This window comes from Camelus bactrianus, chromosome 10 (genome assembly GCF_048773025.1).
Source record: "Camelus bactrianus isolate YW-2024 breed Bactrian camel chromosome 10, ASM4877302v1, whole genome shotgun sequence".
Taxonomy (NCBI): domain Eukaryota; kingdom Metazoa; phylum Chordata; class Mammalia; order Artiodactyla; family Camelidae; genus Camelus; species Camelus bactrianus.
In genome coordinates, this window is record NC_133548.1 from 16,888,575 (window position 1) to 16,910,948 (window position 22,374).

Here is a 22,374-nt window from a genome sequence, read left to right on the forward strand (position 1 = left end):
TCTCACCTCTAGTTGAGGTCAGTCCAGTCTAGAAATCTGAGGTTGGGAGAAGAAAAGAGGTCACTTCTGGAACACAGAATATTCGGAGAAAGGGGAGCAGGACAAAATGGGGCACAGCAGTGGAGTGCATTAGAAGGTCTGCAAGTAGCACAGAGAAAAGCAGCATCGGTGAGCAGAAGGGAGATTTAGAAAGGGAGGGAGAAAGTGCCAAGACCACCTTTCTGTTGCAGGTTGACATGATGTACGGTGTTCACCACCAACGGAAGAGGTAAACAGTCCTCAAGACTGGAAGTGGTCATGGAAAGCGGTGACCATTTAATTATTGACATTGTCAAGAACAAGAGTTTCATAGCATTTTTTTAACAGATAAATGGAATATGAGAGATTGTCAGGCCAACCCCTTGATTTCATAAATGAGGAAACGAAAGTCCAAGGACTTTGGTAACTTGTCATGGTCGCACAATTAATAGGGACAGACCCAGGGCTCAAACCCAAGTCTCCTGACTCCACATGTGTCTCTTTGAACCCAAATAACCTGCAGATACACTGTTTTAAATAACCTTTAGTCAGTCCATCTCAACAGTTCTCTGCTTCTGAGCCTGCCATCGAAAAGACCGGCCAAGCCCATCTCAGCCTGTGGTTCCTGAGCCAAGCTCCCAGGGCACGAGGGCATTCTGTGAGCTGGCTGTGGGTGCTCTGCTCCGAAAACCAAGATTCTCCTTCCAACACGAAGGTGGCAGGGTAGAGAAGGTAACTGGACAGAATTTGCTCATTTTTACCTCCCCAATATTTTCTTAGCTATTTAGACTAAATCTAGTAAAAGATAATCGTTGATTTAGCAGATGATTCTCTTTTTAATTACATTAACAAATCAAGACACCAAAAAAAAGAAACATGAAGAGCACAAACATCAGGGCCCTTAAAGGAGCATCTTCTTCTACACCAGTTATAAGAACCACAGGTTTAATCAAGAATCTGGAGCAGGCCAGGGGCGGGGGGGCTGATCTGGGCGTCCAACTGCTTCTTCAATACATTTTCAGTCTGTCCTCCTGCTTTGAGCCCCAACTTTACCTCCCCGGGGCAGGGGAGGAAGGGTTTCTGCAGCAGAACTCTGGTTTCTCTCCGCTGGCTTAGGACACGGCTCTCTTGACCGGCAGCGTCAGCAACCATCTCTCCTTCTGCTTTCCTGCTCCCACGTTTGCTGCTGTCATCTCTCCTCTCATTCTCTTTATCTTGGAGGGATTACGCCTTAATTTCTAAAAATTTTCCTTAACTGTCATTTTAGGGTTTTAGAAGGGAGTGGAATTTCGTGGATGTGGTCAGTCCACCTCTTTATTTTGGTACCAAGCCCCTTAAACCAAAGAGATGGCAGGACACACAATAATCAAGTCTGTAGGTTCTGACCCCTGACTGCCTGTGTCAAACGCCAGCTTGGTGGGTTACTAACTCTGTACCCTTGGCCATGGCACTGCCTTCTCTGGAGCTCAGTCACCTCATCTGTAAAACATTCTGGTGTTCTGATTTTAGAACAAATCCCAGGTTGAGGTTAGCCTCCCCACCGTTTTTTTCACAGCATACGCGTGTTTAAGTTTCGGGTTTCCCCGTTGTTACTTAACTGCTGACCTCATCTGAGTTTTAGTGAATTAGAAAATCAGCCTAGAGATTGAGGGGGCCAAATAAGACATGGGGTGCACAGGGCAGCTATGTCCTCAGTGCTAAGAGCCCTCCAAACCTCCTCTTCTGCTCATTGCCTACATAGACAATTTTGATAAAAATAAAAACTTTTTAAAATCTACTAAAAAAAAAAAAAGAAACAACATGCACAGGACAGATAATGGGATAGTCTTTTTAAATTTTTCAACTTGTTTCACATTTAAGCCCAACTAAGTTTCTTCCCGGAGAGAGAAAGGGCAGTAGGACCAGATGGGACCCCCAGCGGGGGCTTAGACAGTGGAGAGCAGCCCAGGAAAAGGGGCGTCAGAAGGTGGCCCAGAGACCTGGAAAGGGAGGCAGGAGAGTGGTATCTGTTCCGGGGAGAGGAGGGCACCACTTAACCACAAGGGCCGCTGAACGGGAACCCAGGCCAGCACATCCAACGACATTCTCCAGGTCAGAGCTCCTCGGAAGCATCACCCTGAAACGTCCTGGCTTCCACGGCTGGCTCAGTCACCAGAACCACCACCTTCCAGAGGGGTGCAGCTCTGCATCCTACCACACTGCTACGGTAGGACCCTAAAATCTCCGCAGGCTTGCCTCAGGAGCGGTTTTAAACCTGATAGTTATTATTCCAAACCTTACCTGATGCGACTCTCTAACTGTTTCCTCTTTGAAGTCTGGTTGGTTGATAGACTGGAGGAAATAAATGCCACTCCTGCACTCAGCAGCTGTTGCTCTGTATCCAAGCAGTCAGGGCCACCCTTTCACAGCCCCTACATCACCTCTCCACAGGGCTGCCTCGCTGCTTACCTGTCTCTGCATTTCTTCAATCTGCCTTTGGGGGATGCTCTGTAGGATACTGTACACATCTGACATCTTTTCTTCTGGCACAACCACAGATGCTCTGGAGACAATAACAAAGCAATTGATGTCCAGCCCTTTCCACAAAGCACTGCTACATACATGTCTTGTTTAATTCTCACCAGCAGAAGCAAAGGCACCCCAACCCCCCCTCAGCCCCACAGTCCCTGAGATAAGTAGTCCCTCTTCCCTTCCCCTTTCTCTGGGCTGACCACCTCAGAGGAGCTCCTACCATCTCCATCTCTCACTACCCACTTGCCACTCCTTGCATCTTCCATCCTTTGTGCATTCCTCACTGTGCTCCAGCCACACTGGCACCCTCTCACTGCACACACCACACTCTGCCCGACCACAGGAACTTTGCATGTGCAAATCTGCCTACCGGGTATACTCTTCTTCACTCTTCACTGCCTGCTCTGAGTTAGCAATGACTTTTCTTCTTTAGCTGTACTCCCCAGTCCATTCATTTATTCAGCATTTATTTATGGAGCCCCTATTACACGCTAGGTCCTGGTAATACAAGGGTGAGCAAACCAGGCAAGGAAGGCCAGGGGGTGAGAGAGCCATAAGGATACCCGACGGGAGAGCAACAGGGAAGGGAGGGCCACAGCAGGGTGTCTGGGGCCTCACAGGCCATTGAAGGACTTGGCTTTCACTGAGACAGGAAGTCACAGAAGGTTTTAGGCAAAGCATGGCATGACCTGGTTATGTTCCAACAGGATCATTCTGCCTAAAGTGTTAGAACAAAGTAAGAAAGCAAGAGTGGGAGCCGGGAGAACAGCTGGAGCCCCTCGCCCAGGCCAGGCGAGGATGGTAAGAGTTGGGGACAGAGAAAAGAGACGAGGGGAAGTGATTAGAGACCGGGGGTGAGGGAGAGAGGACCAAATGGTGACTCACTCTTCATGGATTTAGCAGAGTTTGTCATTTTATTTGTACAAGTTAATTTATGAAAATCTGCAACCCCCTCTGCCCACTACCCTAGTCCATTAGGATGGAAACCACACCTGGTTCCATTCACCAGCAAATCCTGGGCACCAGGCATACTGCCTAGCACACACAGCACTTAACAAATAGTTGTTAAATAAGTAAGTGATCTCTACCATATAGGTGGGAAAACTGAGGCTCAAAAAAGATTAAATGATTTGCTAAGATCACAAAGCTAGCCGGTAATAGAGCTGGTTACCTGAACCTCAGCCTTCTGGCTTCAAATCCAGAGCCCTTCTACCACTCATCCTAATTACAACTACCCAAGCAGGTTTAGATCCTCACAGGAATGAGTATCTTTCCAGACTCAGCTCAGGTCACTGCCCCGAGAAGCTCTCCCCAACCCCACAGCCGCGGCCACGGCACGTCTCCTCCTCCCTCTCCTAGCATTACAGCCAGCCAGGGCTGCATCTCAGCACTGTATCTGGTCATTGCCGGCTGACTTGTCTGTCTTCCCCCACCAGACCGAGAGCTTCCTGGAGGCAAGGTCTGACCTTGGTCATCTTTGTATCCTCATACCCCACACAGTAACTGGCAAAGAAGGGGCACTCAACACATGTTTCCACCGATAAGGAAGTGACTGGAGGTGGCTCCTCACTTCTCCAAGACACAGAGTCACACACCCGCCTCTTCCAGGCTGGGTCAGGCTCCTTGCCTGCTCCGGGCTTCCATCGCCTCCCCCCGTGCATCCGTTAGAGCATTCATCACACAGTGCTGTAACTGTTGCTCTGTCTTCCCCACCGGACGCCAGCCTGCTTAAGAGTAGGGCCTCTGTTACTCACAGCAGGCTTTCCAATAAATGTGAGATGAATGAGTGTCTACATGAATGAATGCTACTTACATTGTTCAAATATCTGTGGTAACCAGACTTGGACAGAAATATTGGAAAAGGTGGGAGGGGAGAAAGTAATTAAGCATTTGAGGTAAAAACAAGCCTGAGAGGTACGTACAAAAGGAACTCATTTTCAAAAATCTTTCACCTCCAAGGTCCCAGGGAAATGAAACAACACAAGACTATTCTGTTAAGTATAGCACCGAGAGCCACAACCACGCAGAACCTACGTGTTGTCTATCCGTACGCTGGGAGTGTATCTAAGCTTTCACCGTGTGCAGGTCCCCCTCCTCCAGCTAGTATTTTATGCAAATCCAGCAGACTCTACACCAGTGGTTCTCAACTGTGGCTACAAATCAGAATTGCCTGGGGAGCTTTAAAACTCCTGAGGACCAAGCCCAGGCATGCTTTTTAGTTTTCTAGTGAGTATACTTCACAGTCATAGCTGAGAACCACTGCTCTGGGCCAAGTAAAGGGCCAGATAGTAACTATTTGGGGTTTTGTGGACCATGTAATCTCTGTCATACAAACTACATGCTGTCACCATAGCAAAAAATACAAACAAACAAAAAAAAACCACAGTCACAAATAATACGTAAATGAATGGGTTTGCCGTGTTTCAATAAAACTTTACAAAAACCGGAAGCCTGCCATATTTGGCCCAAAGTCCTCAGTTGGCCCAGCTCTGGTCCAGACCACTGCACTAACTCTCCTGATGGAAAATGATCTAAAGGAGCAGGTCTCAAATCTAAGAATGCATTACAATTGTTTGGGGGACTTTTAAAATCTAGTACATGCAGAACCCCTGGTGTAAAGTTTATCAGAAGGTAACACCCACCTCTTCCAGTCAAGAACTTCAGAGAAAGGCAAAACATAGGAGTCAGCAATGATAACTGGGACACAGCCGGCCCGTAACACGTCACTCAGCACCGCCTGGCCCAGCCGAGCTCCGCGAAGGACCACACAGAAAGTAGCCTCCTGCGGGAACACAGACACAGGAAGGGGATTAGAAACCAGCTTCGCTGATCCACTCACTCTGATCCCTGCAGACCACGAAGTTCTCCCGAGGGCTGAAGCCAAGCAATACCGAGGCATCCTGACACAAAAATGCAGAAAGAGAACAGCTCACGCCAGTAATACCGAAAAGCTTCAGTGGTTGCAGTCTTCCATATTTCCACTCTTCAGCGTCACCTCAGTGCCTCCACTGTTGGCATTCTGAAAATGTCCACATCTTCCTTGGGACACTCAACAGTGTGACTTCCCAGGGACTGGTTTCTTTTAGCCCCAGCGTGCGGGGTACACACACTGTGGCCACACACTACTTAGAGTGCTTACCTCCGCCTACCTTGTAATAGAATTATTTTGTCTGGCACATCGGGCTCTCTAGAGGACCCGCAAACAGAAATCATCAAATCGCCCCTCATCTTTCTACTCCCCACGCACCTAGCAGTGTGCTTCATGTATAAAATACATTCATTTCATGAATGCAATGCCTTTGAAAACACATTAAGACAGATATGCTGTATTTAGAAACAATCAATTGAACAAAAAGCAAAATCTCAAAATATGTCTTCCCTGTTCACTCCCTCATGCCCACTCGATGTGGACAACATTTGGGAAGATGAGAGGTATACCAGAGAAAAAAGCAGTTGCAGTAAGTCAACGGGAATGAGACAAGACCCTGTCTTTAACCCTCAGTTTCTCCCAGTTTTTGCCTCTTCAGGAGAAAAAAAAAAATTCAAAGACAAAAACATTGTTTAATCATTAAAGCTAGAGAAAAGGACAGTTCAGAAAAAAATATATGAAGAAACTCAAGATGCCACGTTCCTCCCGGGATCACTGTGAAAGCAGCAAAACTGGAGAGAGGGAATCAGTCATGGCGCCCGGAGGTGCAGGTGGACAGCTCTGCCAGCCCGAAGAGTCGGCATCCAGATGTGGACACACGTGCTGATAACCATTCTTCCTGTCTAGACAAAGGTTACTATAAATACTCCTACTCACATCACCACTGTTATCAGTCAGACATTCCAGAGGAGACGCAGCACTTTTTAAGAGAAAGTATTTTAACAATCTCAGCATGGGCCAGTTCTGTTTGGAGATTTGGAAAAAAAAAAAAATCACACCAGCTCCTTGATATTTCTCCTTGAACTAACCTGTCTGTGTTTTAAATATTTAAGTGAATAAAACTCAACTTCTGTATTCCTGGCCTCCAGGCCCGAGAGGTGTCAAATATCCTGCTTATAACACACGCCCGAAAGGACTGCCCTGCCTGTGGTTATGAAGCTCTGCCACTCCCATGATACCAGCAGGATGTGCTGAGGGCAGCAGAAACACCAAAAGACAAGACAGTAACAAAAAATAAAAACCTTCCACTCCCAGGCAAAGCTGAGCATGGCCTTGCGGGCTAGCACAGTCAGAGGATACAAGCTGTCACCTTAGAGAAGGAAAGTTCTCTGGGCTGGATTATGAATACAAGGATACAAGCAAAATACATCTGCTTGCTATGTCTATGTGGCTTCTTTGCAAATCTATCAGATGTGTGTTTTTGAAGATGAATATTTGAAAGCAGTGGGAACACCCGTATGCCAAGCAGCTTTGCACAAACAGTGCACAGTCACTGAAGGACCTGAAGGTCACGCGGCTCCAGGAAAGAGCAGTACCGAGTTTTCTTCTCCCCTTGGGGAGCCCAGGGAGCTGCATGTGGGAAACCATCCTGTGGGCTGGGGTCAGTTTCACCTGGTGGTCATGACCTCTGCGAGCCTCGAGAGGCGTAAGGGAGGACACTCACCTGCAGCACCTGGGGGTAGTCGAAGACCTGGTGCTTGTGGCAGCGCTTTCGCACGGCCAGGCCACCCTCGGAGAGGTTGGTGCACTTGTCCAGGACCAACACTGACTCTCCGTGCTTGGCCTGGAGCGCTTCCAGGTCCTCTCTGTACTCAGGATGGAGAGCCGTCTGTGATGACAGGAGGAAGTACTGGCGCGGCCTAGGAAGGAGGAAATGAATGACCTGGAGGTGGCAGCCGGTGTGTCAATCAAGGTGAGGCCAACTCTGATATTAAACTTACAGCAACAAGTGTTTTTTCACCCATCTTCATTCACATCCTTGACTTTTGGGGAAATTACACTCTGTAGCATTGTTGAGTATTTACAATATTCTATACTCTAAGAAAGTAATGTATGACTCATTCACGTGCTGAAAAATATCATGCAAGCATTAAAGATTTCATTTGGGAAAAGCTCTTAATGTTTTGAGGAAATGCTTATAACATGCCAAGCTTGGGGAGCATACTTTAAATGTGTGCATGTGTGTGTGTGCGTGTGTGTGTGTAAAGAGAGAAACTGAATGACTGGTTGATTATTTAGAAAAACATCAAATGTTATCATTAGTTAGATCCAAGTTCTCTGCTCTGAAAAGGACCTGAGAGCAGGCTGCAGCCTTCAAACAGGAGATCACGGGAACTTGATGGGCAGCACTGGCCGTGAAAGGAGAAGACGTGAGACACTGCTTCCGGCTGTTGCCCAGCACCCCTATGCTGTAGGGGAGCTCCAGGGAAGACAGCCCCCACCGTCAAGGCCATATGGACTCAGGAAGACCAAACTGGTAGTTGAGAACAAGTGGAAAAAACTATCTTCACCAAAGGATGGAACATCTGGATATCATAGATGCTTAAAAGAAAATGGAGTGATGAAAGGACTTCCAAGGGTCTAGCGCCAGTTAGCTCCACGAGAGACAAAACATGAACACAAAGTTAGTGAGCCAGGAGTCAAGGGGAAGATTCTGGGGAGACCAGACATAAGTAATCCCCTCTTGGCTGACAAGATTCCCATAAGGCAAAGAGGTTACAGGGCATAAACGCTACTTAGGCTGAGGGACCAGCAGGACTCACTGTCAAAGAAAGGAATAATATAAAGCAGGTTCTAGAAGAAATGACACCGCCATCAGACCAAGGAGCTCTACTCACTTAAATCCACCTCCAACTGGTACCAACCAGGGACAACACTGAAGGTGTGCATCTCTAGGAAGTGCCACCAGGGAAGCTAATAGGAAGCTATGCATAAGAAAGGACCAATAGCCTACAGTCTGAACCGCCCCCTCTCCTTTTTCTTCTTGCTTTGGAAAGAAAGAAAGAAAGAAAGGGTAATTGTTTTATTTTTCTTTAGTTTCTCAGACTTACTTGGAGGTTTTAGCTGGAGAAAACTTTATGCACACACCCACGGCCAAAGAATAATCATTCTCCGAGTACATCGTCATCTTTCCCGAGCATTAAGCTTCATGTCCAAAACACACAGAGCGAGGAGTGAGAAGGGGAACACTCACCTCGCCAGCAGCTCAGCTCAACTCCAGCAAACACAGCAATGCAGCCAGACTGCTCTAAAATCCTCAGAACTGTTTCTTTTGATAATTTCTTTCTACAGCTGAACTAAAAGCAAAGGGTACTGCCCACACCACAGGAAGGAAAGAAAGGGACAAGCTGACTCCCTAGAATGTCACTGTCCAACAGCAAGAAGCCACATGAGGCCATTTAAACTGATTAAAACTTAAAATCCCGTTCCTCAGTCATATTAGCCACATTTCACATGCCCAACAGCAACTGGTGGCCAGTGGGCACCCGACAGCACAAATATAGATCATCTCCTCTCTGAAAGTTCCATTTGAGAGAGCTGCCCTTGACGGCAGTGCAGACCCAGAGCGCAGGGCAGAGGCAAGCAGACGCAAGGGAGACACGGAAGAGCAGCCCGGCAGGGAGACCAGTACAAGACTGGTTCCTCTCATCCTGGGCAACTTCTCCCAAATTACCTTTTATTGAACAAAACGCTGAATATTTATAGCCAAAAGCATTCCTTCTAGTCACTGAAACAGACTCTTGGATTCTACTCCTAGCCCTGAGCCTCAATAAATTTTCTTCTGTAAAAGCATTAATTTTCAGAGGGATGACTTTTGATGGAAAGATCACATATAGGGAGCACTCTCGGAGTGCTTAGCTGCTTCAACAGGCAAAGGAGCTACAGTCAAACTCTCAAGATAGGCATGGAAACTGCCTTAATGCTTAAAGCTGTTTGAAAGTGAAATGAACTGTCTTGTGGTGAGTTTTTTTTTAAAATCATAAATCAGAAAACTTTTCATTAAGAAGTTATAGTAAAAAGTCATACACTAAGTTAGAGCTAAATGGTCTCTAAAGAGGTCTTTCCAATTCTTAAGACAATGGTTCTACGGTGGATGTCATAGAGCACAGAGTTTTTCTGTGATTTTTCTGGAGACTTTCTATGTAAGAAAAGGCTGTCTAGAATGAGAATAGAAATGTTGGTTGGCTGAATGGATACAAAAACAAGACCTGTATATATGCTGTCTACAAGAGACCCACTTCAGATCTAGAGAGACATATAGACAAAGTGAAGGGATGCAAAAGGGTATTCCATGCAAATGGAAACCAAAAGAAAGCTGGAGTAGCAATATTTATCTCAGACAAAATAGACTTTGAAATAAAGGCTGTCAGAAGACACAAAGAAGGACGCTACATAATGCAAGGGATCAATCCAAGAAAAAGATATAACAGTTGTAAATACATATATACCCAACATTGGAGCACCTCAATATATAAGGCAACTGTTAACAGGCATAAAAGGAGAAATAGACAGCAACACAGTAGTGGTGTGGGACCTTAACACCCACTTACATCCATGGATCATCCAGACAGAAAATCAATAAGGAAATACAGGCCTTAAATGACACATTAGATCAGATAGACTTGATCAATATTTATAGAGCAGTCCATCTGAAAGCAGCAGAATACACATTCTTCCAAGTGCACACAGAACATTCTCCAGGATAGATCACATGCTGGGCCACAAAGTAAGCCTTGGTAAACTTAAGAAAACTGAAATCTTATCAAGCATCTTTTCTGACCACAATGCTATGAGATTAGAAATCAACTATAAGAAAAAAACCTGCAAAAAACACAAATGCTTGGAGGCTAAACAATATGCTACTAAACAACCAATGTATGACTGAAGAAATCAAAAAATACCTAGGGACAAATGAAAATGAAAACATGATGATTCAAAACCTATGGGGTGCAGCAAAAGCAGTTCTCAGAGGGAAGTTTATAGCGATAAAAACTTAACTCAGGAAACAAGAAAAATCTCAAATAAACAACCTAACTTTACACCTAAAGCAACTAGAGAAAGAAGAATAAACAAAACCCAAAGTTAGTAGAAGGAAAGAAATCATAAAGGTCAGAGTAGAAATAAATGAAGTAGACACTAAGAATAGACATGTGGGGATACAAGAGGGTGTCTATTCAGGAGGCTGTGGAGTGCTGGAGTCCTGGAGGGAAGAGGGTGTTTCTGCATGGGGTGGGACAGAGATGGTCCACAGAGTGTTGAAGGCCTAGTAGGGGGAGAGCTTCTATTTGGGAGACAAGCAAGGAGGTGGCCTGGCACAGGTATGAGATCCCTAAAAGAGTGAATAATGTTTCTGAACTAGGGGAAGGGGTACGGGTAGGGGTAGCTATGGCAATGCAGCACAGGATGCTGGAGACCGAGTGAGGTTAGGAAGACATCTGGGTAGCCAGGAGAGTGTCAGAGCCTGGGCAGGCTGAAAAGGGTGGTGGGGAAGGTGATGGCAGCAGGAGCATCCCTCCAATGTGGGCTGTCAGAACCCAAGAAGGGGGAGGAGGGTATGTGCACTGGGGTGCGAGCGGGAGACAGCAGCAGGAGCACAATGTGGGGATGCAGGAGTCAGGGTGGGGAGGGCATCTGTGCAGGGAAGGGGGCAAGAGGGTCGACCAAAAAGTAAAGATACTGAGGGTAATGGGAGCTGGATTTCTCACTGCCAGAGAAGGGATTTACAGATATATAAAGAGGGAAAACCAGAATGCCCCTGTGGTGTTGTTTGGAATTGGAGATACCAATACGAATGCATAGTTTTCAATAAACATAGAGAGAGAGATCCATGTATACAGACAGAGAAATAAATACATATGCTAACACACATGGTGCTCAAAGAAGCTCTTGAGTAAAGAAAGTGTGGGTTAGATTTCACTGTTAAGAAACATGGTTCTATTTTAGACACTCAGTCACCAGGCTCACTGGTCCCCACCCGACCACAACGCCATTTCCTATACAAGTGTGCAGATGTGAACAAGAGTCTAAAAATGTTCCCCCTGCTTACACGCTGGCTTTCCCCAATCTGGCAGATGGTTGGTTGATGGGGGAGGCCCATTTTAGTTTTAAGCAAATAAAAATTTAAGATGAATTTGTTTTTCTTTCAAGGACTAAAATTACCAGCTATGACTTTCATGTTTCCTCCCAGCAGTGCTGATATCGAAGCTTAAGTAAAATCATGCTGAGAACTCGAAGTCTCCCTCAATAGTAACAGCTGTAAACTCCCAATTTAGTTCCTTTTAGAGAGAACATGACAAGAATTCCAGCTGAGGCCAACACAGCTGTGAGAAGAAGCTATCAATAGCAACAACCCTTAGCTTCCCATTGAAAAATACTGAGAAAGATTTAAAATAAAAATAAAAACAAAGCTCTTGCTACTCTATGCAGCCCTCAAGAGATGTGGGAATTCCCTTCAAAAGCAACTCTCACAAAGAGCAACAGATCCCAAATGTTGCCACGGGGTCACCCATACTGCCTCCTCCCAAGTCCCTGCAAAGGGTGATGAGTCTGGGGCCTGTCTTTGCTTTCTTTTTCCTTTTCTTTTCTTTTTCCAGAGGGAGAGAAGTGTTGTTTATAAAAGCAACACCACAACTGCTGGGTCAAACTGCAAGCGGGTGGGGAAACAGAGAGGTGGGTCCAAGTCGGGCTGTAGAATCCACCTCTTGGCCAGCAGAGGGAGGGCCATGCCATAGCGCATTCAGCATCCTTCTGCAGCCCTTGAAGATGGACGGTTCTTCTCTCTAGCTGCCGAAACTCAGAACTTCAGAAATCAACTGTGACCTGAAATGATCTAAAAATCTTAGTTTCTATCTAGTTTATACATAAAGATTAGAGATTAAGTTACCAAGAAAACACCACCGATAGAGCAGCTTGTAAATCTCTGAAACTATTCCTTGAAAATAATGTTTACTGTTCAGAATGATTTATTCTCCTTCATTTTGTTTTCTTTTCATTTTCTAGTTTTATTAGGTAGAACTGTCACAACTTGACTGCACATATACAATATATTGCATGTAAATACATATACACAATATATTGTACGTATTTTTTAAATTTACACATATGTACTGTTCACTGTTTCTAAGAACATTTAGAGCTTTAGCTTTTGAAACTTACATAGTTATCAAAGGAATAAAGCCAACCACTCCATTTTGTTTTCACTGAGTCTTTTGCTTTTGGCATGTTTTTTTCCCTGGATTCAATCTGAAGGGCGGTGAGAGTCCTAAACCAATATAAGAGCTAGACTACACCCCAGAGATTGGATGATAAAGAGAGTTAGGTGCAAGCAGCCTTAAGAAAGAAGCCCAGAGCAGCTGAGCCAGCCTGTGGGGCCAGACTCCCCTGCTCCCCGTCTCGCTCAGGCCAGCTCGGCCACAGCACTGCTGACATTTGGACCCCGTAATTCTTTGCTGAGGGGATGTCCTGTGCATCGTAGAGGTTTAGCAGCATGACCGGCCTCCACACACTAGATGCCAGAGTACCCTGCACACCACAGAGTTAACACAGCAGGCCTGACACTCTCTTCTTTGGAAGGCTGGCCCTCGGCTGGTGTGTGGGAACTTCAATTTTGGAGGAGAACTGATAAGAGTGGCTCACTGGGCCCAAACTGTACAAAGAGTAGGGTTTATGCTGAGTACTGCTTTCCTTCTGGAAGTCTGGAATTATGGCACGTGCCGAGCAGAGACAGCCCACGTGACTAACTCCCAATAAAACCCCTGGGTGCTGAGTCTCTAACGAGCTCCCCTGGCGGGCAACATTTCACACGTGTTGTCGCACCCTGTTGCTGGGGTACCGACGCCCCTCCTGTGTGACGTCGAGGGACGAGCACCCTTGGAAGCTTGCCCCTGGCTTCCCCAGACTTCACCCCGTGCGCCTCTCCCCTCTGCGGACTGTGCTTTACATCCTTTTGCTGTAATAAATCACAGCCACGAGTACGTCTACATACTGAGTCCTGTGGCACATCATCAAAACTGGAGTGGGCTTAGCGACCCCGACACATGCCCTCAGTCATGCTAGTCAGAACGGCTGCAAGGATGGCCAGAGGTCCCCAAAGAGGGGCAAAATCAACCCCTCTCCCTGTTGAGAACCACCAGCCTGGCCACACTTGGTCCAAATAGGCCTGCAACAAAAGTGTGATTTGAACTGAAGTGGATGGAACCACACTGAATTAAGTAATCTCCAGAACAATAGAAAAAGAAAAGAAAAAGAAAAAAGGTTAAAAAAAAAAAACCTATTTAAAATCACACAATTTGTTTAAAGTAAATGCTCACAGAAGCAGCAAGCAGAGGAGTAAACTTGTATTCAATTTCAACTGACTTTTCTCTATTCATTAGCGTCTTCATGTGCAGTGCTGCACAAACAGGCCAAATTAAGATCCTAGGTACATGACTGAAACTCGTACTGCCCCAAAGGGTACCAGCTGGGCTTGCACAGATCACCCTTTCTCAACTTATGGAAATCCAGTCCCAAAACGTGGCATTGAACTGTATCAGTTTTTCCAGTCTGCAAATTCTTTATAGATTTATTTTTGTATTTTCATCTTGGCGATGATCAAAAAATTAGCATAGGCATATTTTTTCTCATATTTAATGATGTATGCTGCTAAAAATTTTTCATTGTTTTCATTGTTCAAGTTCATATTTGATGGGCCAATAGGAAGAGAAGGAAGACTTAAAGTGTAAATCATGTGAGGCAAGTACAGTAAAACGTTAGGGGTAAAACCTAAGTGATGGGCATACTGGTGTGCACCATAAAAATTTTTTACCTTTGCTATCTGCTTGAAGATTTTTGTAAGAAATGTTAGGGAAAAAATATAAATCATGTACCTGTACCAGAGGAAGAGAAATAATGTCACAGTAGACTATATAAAGGGAAGCTTCCTAGTGGCTCAAACAGCAGAAGTGGCAGGGAAGAAGTACGTCACCACCCAGCATGCAAACCCCAAAATCCTGTAATGAAGACACAATTCAGTCACAAAGAAAAAGCCTCACCAACGACATTATGTTAACCTGAACGTTATTAGTTTTGTAGATTTGTTTGCGTTTAATTTGTAAATCTGTTCCAGTTTTGTTGTTGTACAAGAACAAGGCAGTTTAGATTATTATTTATTTGTACTTATTCAAAATGTCCTATTTATTTTTTTAAAAGTTTATTTGAAGTATATATTTACAATATTGTGCTAGTTTCTGGTGTACTGCAAAGTGATTCAATTATATATATATATTTATACTTTTATATATAAAAGTATATATAATATATATATATTTATACTTTTTCAGATTCTTTTCCATTATAGGTTATTACAAGATATTGAAAGTAGTTTCCTGTGCTATGTTATAAATCCTTGTTTATCTATTTTACATATAGTAGTGTACCTCTGTTAATCCGAAGCTCTTAATTTATCCCTCTCGCCTCCTTTCCCCTTTGGTAACCGTAAGTTTGTTTTCTATGTCTGTGAGTCTATTTCTGTTTTGTAAATAAGTTCACTTGTATCACTTTATAGATTCCACATATAAGTGGTATCACATATTTGTCTTACCCTATCTGATTTACTTCACTTAGTAGGATAATCTCTAAGTCCAACCATGTTGCTGCAAATGGCATTGTTTCACTCTTTTTCATGGCTGAGTAATATTCCATTGTATGTGTATACCATATCTTCTTTATCCAGTCATCCGCTGATGGACACTTAGGTTGCTTCCATGCCTTGGCTATTGTAAATAGTGCTGCTATGAACACTGGGGTTCATTATCTTTTTGAATCAGAGTTTTCATCTTTTCCAGATATATGGCCAGGAGTGGGACTGCCAGATAATATGGTAACTCTACTTTTAGTTTTTAAAGGAACCTCCATACTGTTCTCCACAGTGGCTTCACCATTGTACATTCCTACCAACTGTGCAGGAGGGTTCCCTTTTTTCCACACCCTCTTCAGTATTTATTGTTTATGGACTTTTTAATGATGGCCATTCTGACCGGTGTAAGGTGGTACCTCATTATAGTTTTGATTTGTATTTCTCTGATACTTAGCAATGCTGAGCATCTTTTAGTGTGCCTATTGGCCATCTGTATGTTTTTGGAGAAATGTCTGTTTAGGTCTTCTTCCCATTTTTTGATTGAGTTGTTTAGTTTTTTGATATTAAGCTGTATGAGCTGTTTATTTTGGAAATTAATCCCTTGTTGGTTGCATTGCTGCAAATATTTTCTTCTAGTCCGTAGGTTGTCTTTTCATTTTGTTTATGGTTTCCCTTTGCTGTGCAGAAGTTTATAAGTTTGATTAGATCCTATCTGTTTATTTTTACTTTTATTTCTATTGCCTTGGGAGACGGACCTCAGAACACATTGCTACGATTTATGTCAGAGAATGTTTTGCCTGTGTTCTCTTCTGGGAGTTTTATGGTGTCATGTGTTACATTTAAGTCTTTAAGCCATTTTGAGTTTATTTTTGTGTAAGGTGTGAGCGAGTGCTCTAACTTTATTGATTTACAGACAGCTGTACAGTTTTCCCAACACCACTTGCTGAAGAGACTGTCTTTTCTCCACAGTATATTCTTACCTCCTTTGTTGAAGATTAATTGACTGTAGGTGTGGGGATTTATTTCTGGGCTCTCAATATTCTGTTCCATTGATCCATATGTCTGTTTTTGTGTCAATACCATGCTGTTTGATTACTGTAACTCAGGGGGAAGTGTGTAGCTCAGTGGTACAGTGCATGCCTAGCATGCACAAGGTCCTGGGTTCAATCCCCAGTACCTCCACCAAAAGTAATAAATAAATAGATAAACCTAATTACACCTCCCCCCCACCCCCCCAAAAAAGACAGAATGATTACTGTGGTTTTGTAATATTGTCTGAAGTCTAGAAGGGTTATGCCTCCAGCTTTGTTCTATTTCCTTAGGACTGCTTTAGCAATTCTGGGTCTTCTGTGGTTCCATATAAATAATAAGATTATTTGTTTCAGTTTTGTGAAAAATGTCATAGGTAATTTGATAGGGATCCCATTAAATCTGTAGCATGCAAGTTGCCCTATTTTAAAAAGCAGTTAAAATGCAAGGGACCTTGAATTACCTTTTGAAGTAATTCAAAACTATAGTGATCAAGACAGTGTGGTAGTGGCACTAGGACAGACATATACACCAATGGAATAGAACTGAGAGTTCAGAAATAAACCCATATATCTATGGCCAGTTGATTTTCAACAATGTGCCATGATCATTCAATTGGGAAAAGAATAGTCTTTTCAACTAGTATGGCTAAGAGAACTGAATATCCACAAGTAAAAGAATGAAGTTGGACCCGTACCTCATACCATACACAAAAATTAACTCAAAATAGATCAAAAACCAAAATATAAGAGCTAAAACTATAAAAATGCTTAGAAGAAAACACAGGTGCAGACAATGGTTTCTTAAGAATAACACCAAAAATGCAAGCAACCAAAGGAAAAATAGACAAATTGGACTTTATCAAAATTAGAAACATTTGTGCATCAGACATTATCAAAAAAGTGAAAAGACAGCCTACAGAATGGGAGAAGATATCTGCAAATCATGTATCTAATAAGAATCTAGTATCTAAAATATATAAAAGAATTCTTACAAGTCAACAATAAAAACACATCCCAATTTAAAAATGGGCAAATGATTTGAATAGACATTTCTCCAAAGTGGGTATATAAATTTTCATGGCCAATAAGCACACGAAAAGATACTCAACACTATTAATTAGAGAAATGCAAATCAAAACCACAGTGATTCTGCTCCACATCCACTAGGGTGGGTAGAATAAAAGACAATAATAAGTGTTGACAAGGATGTGAAGATATTGGAACCCTTATACATTGCTGGTAAAAATGTAAAATGGTGCAGCAGCTTTCAAAAACATTCTGGCAGTTTCTCAAAAAGTTAAACACAGAGTGAACATATGACTCAGCAATTCTACTCCTTAGTATGTACCCAAGGGAACTGAAAGTATATTTACACAAAAACTTGTACATGAATGTTTACAGAAGCATTATTCATAATGGCTAAAAAACAGAATAACCCAATGTCTCCCAACTGAAGAATGGACAAACAAAATGTGGTACATCCATATGAGAAAATATTATTAAGCCAAAGAAGGAATGAAGTATTGGTTCTATTCTACAAAATGGATAAAATTTGAACCATCATGCTAAGTGAAAGAAGGCAGAGACAAAAGGTCACGTATTGTATGACTACATTTATAGAAAATGTCCAGAATGGGCAAATCCATAGAGACAGAAAGCAGATTAGTAGCTGTTGTTGTCGGCAGAGGGGTGGTAAAGTTTGGGGGCAGGGACAGAGAGTGCCTGCTAAGAGGTATTGGGTTTATTTTGGGGGTGCTGAAAACGTTCTGGAATTAGATAGCAGTGATTAGATGACAATTGTACAGTTTTGTGAATATACCAAAAACACTGAATTGTATACTTTGAAAGAATGACTTTCATGGTATATGAACTACATCTCAATTAAAATAAATTAAGTCAATTTTGGGAGTCCACTAACAGAGGATGATGACCTAAGCAACAAGTTTGGTCTTTCTTTGCACTTGCATGTTGGCAGGAAAAAATTTTTGAAGTTCACCTGGGATTTATACATTGTCTATGAACATTTGCTCTGCCTAAAGGAAGTTCCAGAATTTGGTCCTGGCCACAAGGGAGAACATAGGCACAGGAGTGAAACGTCTTCTCTTTGGAAAAGTTCTCCTACTTCTTGAAGAATCCATAAAGGTTTCTAAGGGGAAGTCTGGGATGCTTCAAGAATAGTTCTAATGTTCTGTGAGCAAACTGTTTCCTTGAGACTCATGTCTGACACCAAATGCTATGTGTGGGTTTTTAGATCTCATCCAGTATGTATAACATTTCTAGTGTGGCAATATACAAATCAGTCACCTTCATGCATGAGCACTTGTCACAGAAGTAAAGACTGCTATTATCATAATGTTTGCTTAAAGCTCATTAAGATTCTCACCATGAATTAACACAATTTTTTAGACAACAGCAAAGGAGGAGGAGAAGGAGGAGAAGGAGGAGAAGGAGGAGAGGGAGGAGAGGGAGGAGAGGGAGGAGAGGGAGGAGAGGGAGGAGAGGGAGGAGAGGGAGGAGAGGGAGGAGAAGGAGGAGGAGGAGGAGGAGGAGAAGGAGAAGGAGAAGAAGGAGAAAGAAAGGAAAAGAGAAGAAAAAGAAAAAATGCCCTGCAAATCCACGCCACCAGCCCTTTTCACTTCCTCACTCATAATTCAGAAATATGAGCCAATTATGTGCCAAGCAAAGAGAACACAGCAGTTCAAAAATAGACCTGGCCACAGCTTACAAAATCCACAATCCAAAGCAGAGAAGGCTTAAGTGTAATTACAAGGGCATGAAGGTACACTAGGAGTGCCATTCCAGGGGCTAGAAAGTGTGCCCCCAACTAAGTGGTATTCAAGTTAAACCTACAGGACTAGCAGGTCATGTCTGATGAAAATGAGGAAAAAGATTTCCAGACACTGCAAAGTGTTCACAGCCCAAAAAACTGAGACCAAAGTTGTTCTAAGAACTAAAAGGAAAAAAAAAGCTAGAGATAGAGACAGCGGTCATGTGGTCTAGGGTCTTGAAAGACATTTTAAGCAGTCTGAGCTTCTAAGTACAATGTGATGCCAACAATCAGACTGGAGGGCAGCAAGACTAGAAGCAGAAACCATGGAGGAAGCCTTTTCAGCAACCCAAAGAGAGAGGACCGTAACCTGGTGCAGGTGGATGCAGAGAGACGGAGAAGTAGACACGTCTCAAAAATACTTAGGATGTAGAATCAGGAGGACTTATTCTTTTGATACAGGTAGTAAGGGAGAGGAAGGAGTTAAAGACACCACACAGACTTCTGGCTCGGGAAGCTTGGGAGGCAGCAAATTTACTAAGCGTGAGAGAGAACTGAAGGACAAACAGGATTGAGGTGGGCAAGAGAGACAGCAGACTCCAGGGCCCTGGCCTGTAATCGAGGCTTTGACTGCTGTGGTACCTGCCCTGCTGGCCCTCGCCGGCATCTCCCAGCACACCTGGCTGCACTGAATGTCCCTTACCCTGGTCCTTTCTCTGGAAGGTCCACCTCAGTGGACAGTGGACTGTAGACAGGAATGCTGACATCGTAGCCTTGCCGGTAAGTCCAAGTAGAAAATCCACCTCCAGCCAACAGAGCCCTGAAAGCAAAGAATTTTGTCAAATGATGAGAAAGAAAAAAAGGTCTTCATTCTGATAAGCTCTGTGGAAAGGGGTAATTGAATATTTCTAATTATATCAACCACAGCTAATGTTTCCCAAGACACTTTTCTATAGACACTGTGCTAAATGCTACACAATCACATCTCCTGGACACTAGCTCCTTCCTACTCCTGAGTCACCAGCCTTCCTCTGAGGTCCAAGTAGTCTTTCCTTACTCTCCCTGTTGTAAAGAACATCACAGCCAGGAGGACACCCTACGAATAGCTCCTCTGATTCGGATCTCGTTCACCTCTCTTCTAAAACACACTTACAGTAACAGGAATATAACAGGTCTGCACGGGAAGACTGGCTGGGCAGTCCCTTACCGACCCACTGACTAGAATCTCAGGGGACAATGGGCAAAGGGAGCACTGGTGATGGTGCAGGATCACATCTCACACCGCATATGCCCCGGTCTCTCTAGAGTTCCCGCCCCAGGCAGTTCTTTCCACTGTCACCCCAGAGTTATGTGTGAATTGTGTAGCTTCCAGCAGTTCTCACCATCCATTCCAGCTACCCAGTCTTCTTACCCCAATTCCCCATTCAGGAAGCAGAACCCAGAACTGGACCTTTAGTCCTTCTCTTGCCGTCTGCATGCACAAGCTCTTATTCTCCTTAATTAGAAAGCCATGAACGCACTCTTTTGATTGGATCCAGCAAGTAGTACAATGACACCTCATCAGAAAGGAGGCAGGTGTATATCGCACCAACTTTTACAGTTATTCTGTCCCCAGGGCCCCAAGCCCATCAAGTCTCTTACTGGGACTGAGTTTTGCCAGTTGCACGCACTCCTCAGTCTGAGCCAAAATGTCTGAATGCAAAAACCCCATTTTCTGCAATATTGATTGCTACCAATCCCCTCCCTGTCCTGATGACAGCCCACATTCCCTCCTAACATGACCAGTTTAAGTTCAAAGATTTTCATACCACCCCTGCAAATCCCAATCTGTTTGTTTAAGCTTTATGAAACCAAGAATTGCTTAGGGAGGTAATGTGCAGGCTCAAAAACTCTCCAGCTGCCAGTCCGCTCTGTAAAACTTAATGACTAGCCTTAGTACCAACATACGGTCTTATTTTTCCTGATTAGCATTCAGCAATGAATCCACCCGACATGAATTTGGGTAGGTTCCATGAGCATGATGGCAAGCAGACTGCATGGGCCCCCCCAACCTATGTGCAGAGAAGCAAACCTGGATCCAATATACAGGCACCAGGCAGTCCAGGTAAGCCAGGGTAGTGGCTGATGAGGTAAATGCACCCCCGCCCCAGAGGCAGGAGTGCGCATATGCGGTGAGAAAGGAAGCGGGTGTACACGATACCAACTTTTACTGTTACTCTGTCCCTGGAGCCCCAGCGGGGTTAGGGAGGGGGTTAAGCACCAGCAGTGGGAAAGCATGTCACCCGAAGCAGGTTGCATATCACACATGTGCCATCTCGTCCGTGATCTCAGAAGGAGCCACCACTGCAATCGGTCAAACAAGCCTCACACCCACCCTGCTGCTGACAGACCTCGGCTCTAAGTCACTGTATCTTCTTCTGCCAGGGTTTCCCTAACATTATAATGCAGAAAAACTGTATGCATCCCTTGCTTTACAGAACACATGTTTTACATTGACTGAAAAGTGAATTTCTGAGCAGCACATTCTGTTTTCCCATTATGTCTCCCCAAATCAGAGATCAGTTTCAAAGCTGCAAGAGACTGAATAGAAAATTCTCAGCTAAGAAAGTATGGCTGTGATGACCACAATGACCACACTCATACTAGGTCAAGTGCTCTATCAGTCCAAGTGTCCACCAGCATCTTCAGCACTTTTGGGGACTTGCTGACTCTGGGACATCTCCGTCATGGAGCCCTCCTCCTCACGGCCTCGTGGACTCCACCATCCCTACCTCAGGTCTTCCCCAGATGCTCTCACAGCTCTCCTCCTCCCATCCGAGGATTCACAGAATCTAAATATAGTTCGCCTGCAAGTGTATCTTTTGCTTCCTTTTAAACTACGCAAGTAATCAGGCCTGCAAATTCCTTAAATATAAAGCTCCAAGTTCTGAGAGCTATATTCAATATTCTGCAATAATCCATAGTGGAAAAAAAATAAAGCCTCAAGCTTCAGATTTTGAGGGGGAAAAAAAGCTGACCAATTCGATTGGTTATCCTCATTTGTTTACTGACACAAACAAACAATTTAAAAAATAAGTGTAAAAAAAATTTATGAGACCAGCAAATTTGATCAATGGCTAGATATTTGGTGAATATCTGGTGATATTAAAGAATTACTATTAATTTTTTTAGGTATGAAATAGTATTTTTGTTATGTTTCTTAAAAAGCTCTTATCACGCAGAGTCTCAAGTGAAAATATTTACAGATGTAAAGATATAACACCTAGAATTTTCTTCTAGATAATCTGCGGGGCCTGGAGGGAGTGAGAGGAGTACAGATGAACTGAGTTGACAATTACCAAAGCTGGACAGTGGGTACGTGGAGCTCACTGAGCTAGTCTCACTTCCTTTATGTAGGTTAAAGATTTTCCATAACAAGTTAAAATAAATAAATATACACTCACACAAAAGTAGACATTTATGAGGGGTATTCACAAAAAAGGATAATAAAAAGCTAAGGTTAAAT

At 43.7% G+C, this 22,374-nt stretch overlaps 1 protein-coding gene across 2 annotated transcripts in view; it reads right to left on the reverse strand.

The window, feature by feature from the left end:
- Nucleotides 1-22,374, reverse strand: part of EXT2 (exostosin glycosyltransferase 2) — a 137,614-nt gene that overhangs the window by 94,925 nt on the left and 20,315 nt on the right. For both annotated transcript variants that reach the window (XM_074372142.1, XM_074372143.1), the window contains exons 4-7: nt 19,573-19,689; nt 7,122-7,317; nt 5,172-5,311; nt 2,467-2,560 (exon numbers count right to left, since the gene is read on the reverse strand). In XM_074372142.1, coding sequence (XP_074228243.1) covers nt 2,467-2,560; nt 5,172-5,311; nt 7,122-7,317; nt 19,573-19,689 — 547 coding nt within the window. The remainder of the gene's footprint in view (nt 1-2,466; nt 2,561-5,171; nt 5,312-7,121; nt 7,318-19,572; nt 19,690-22,374) is intronic.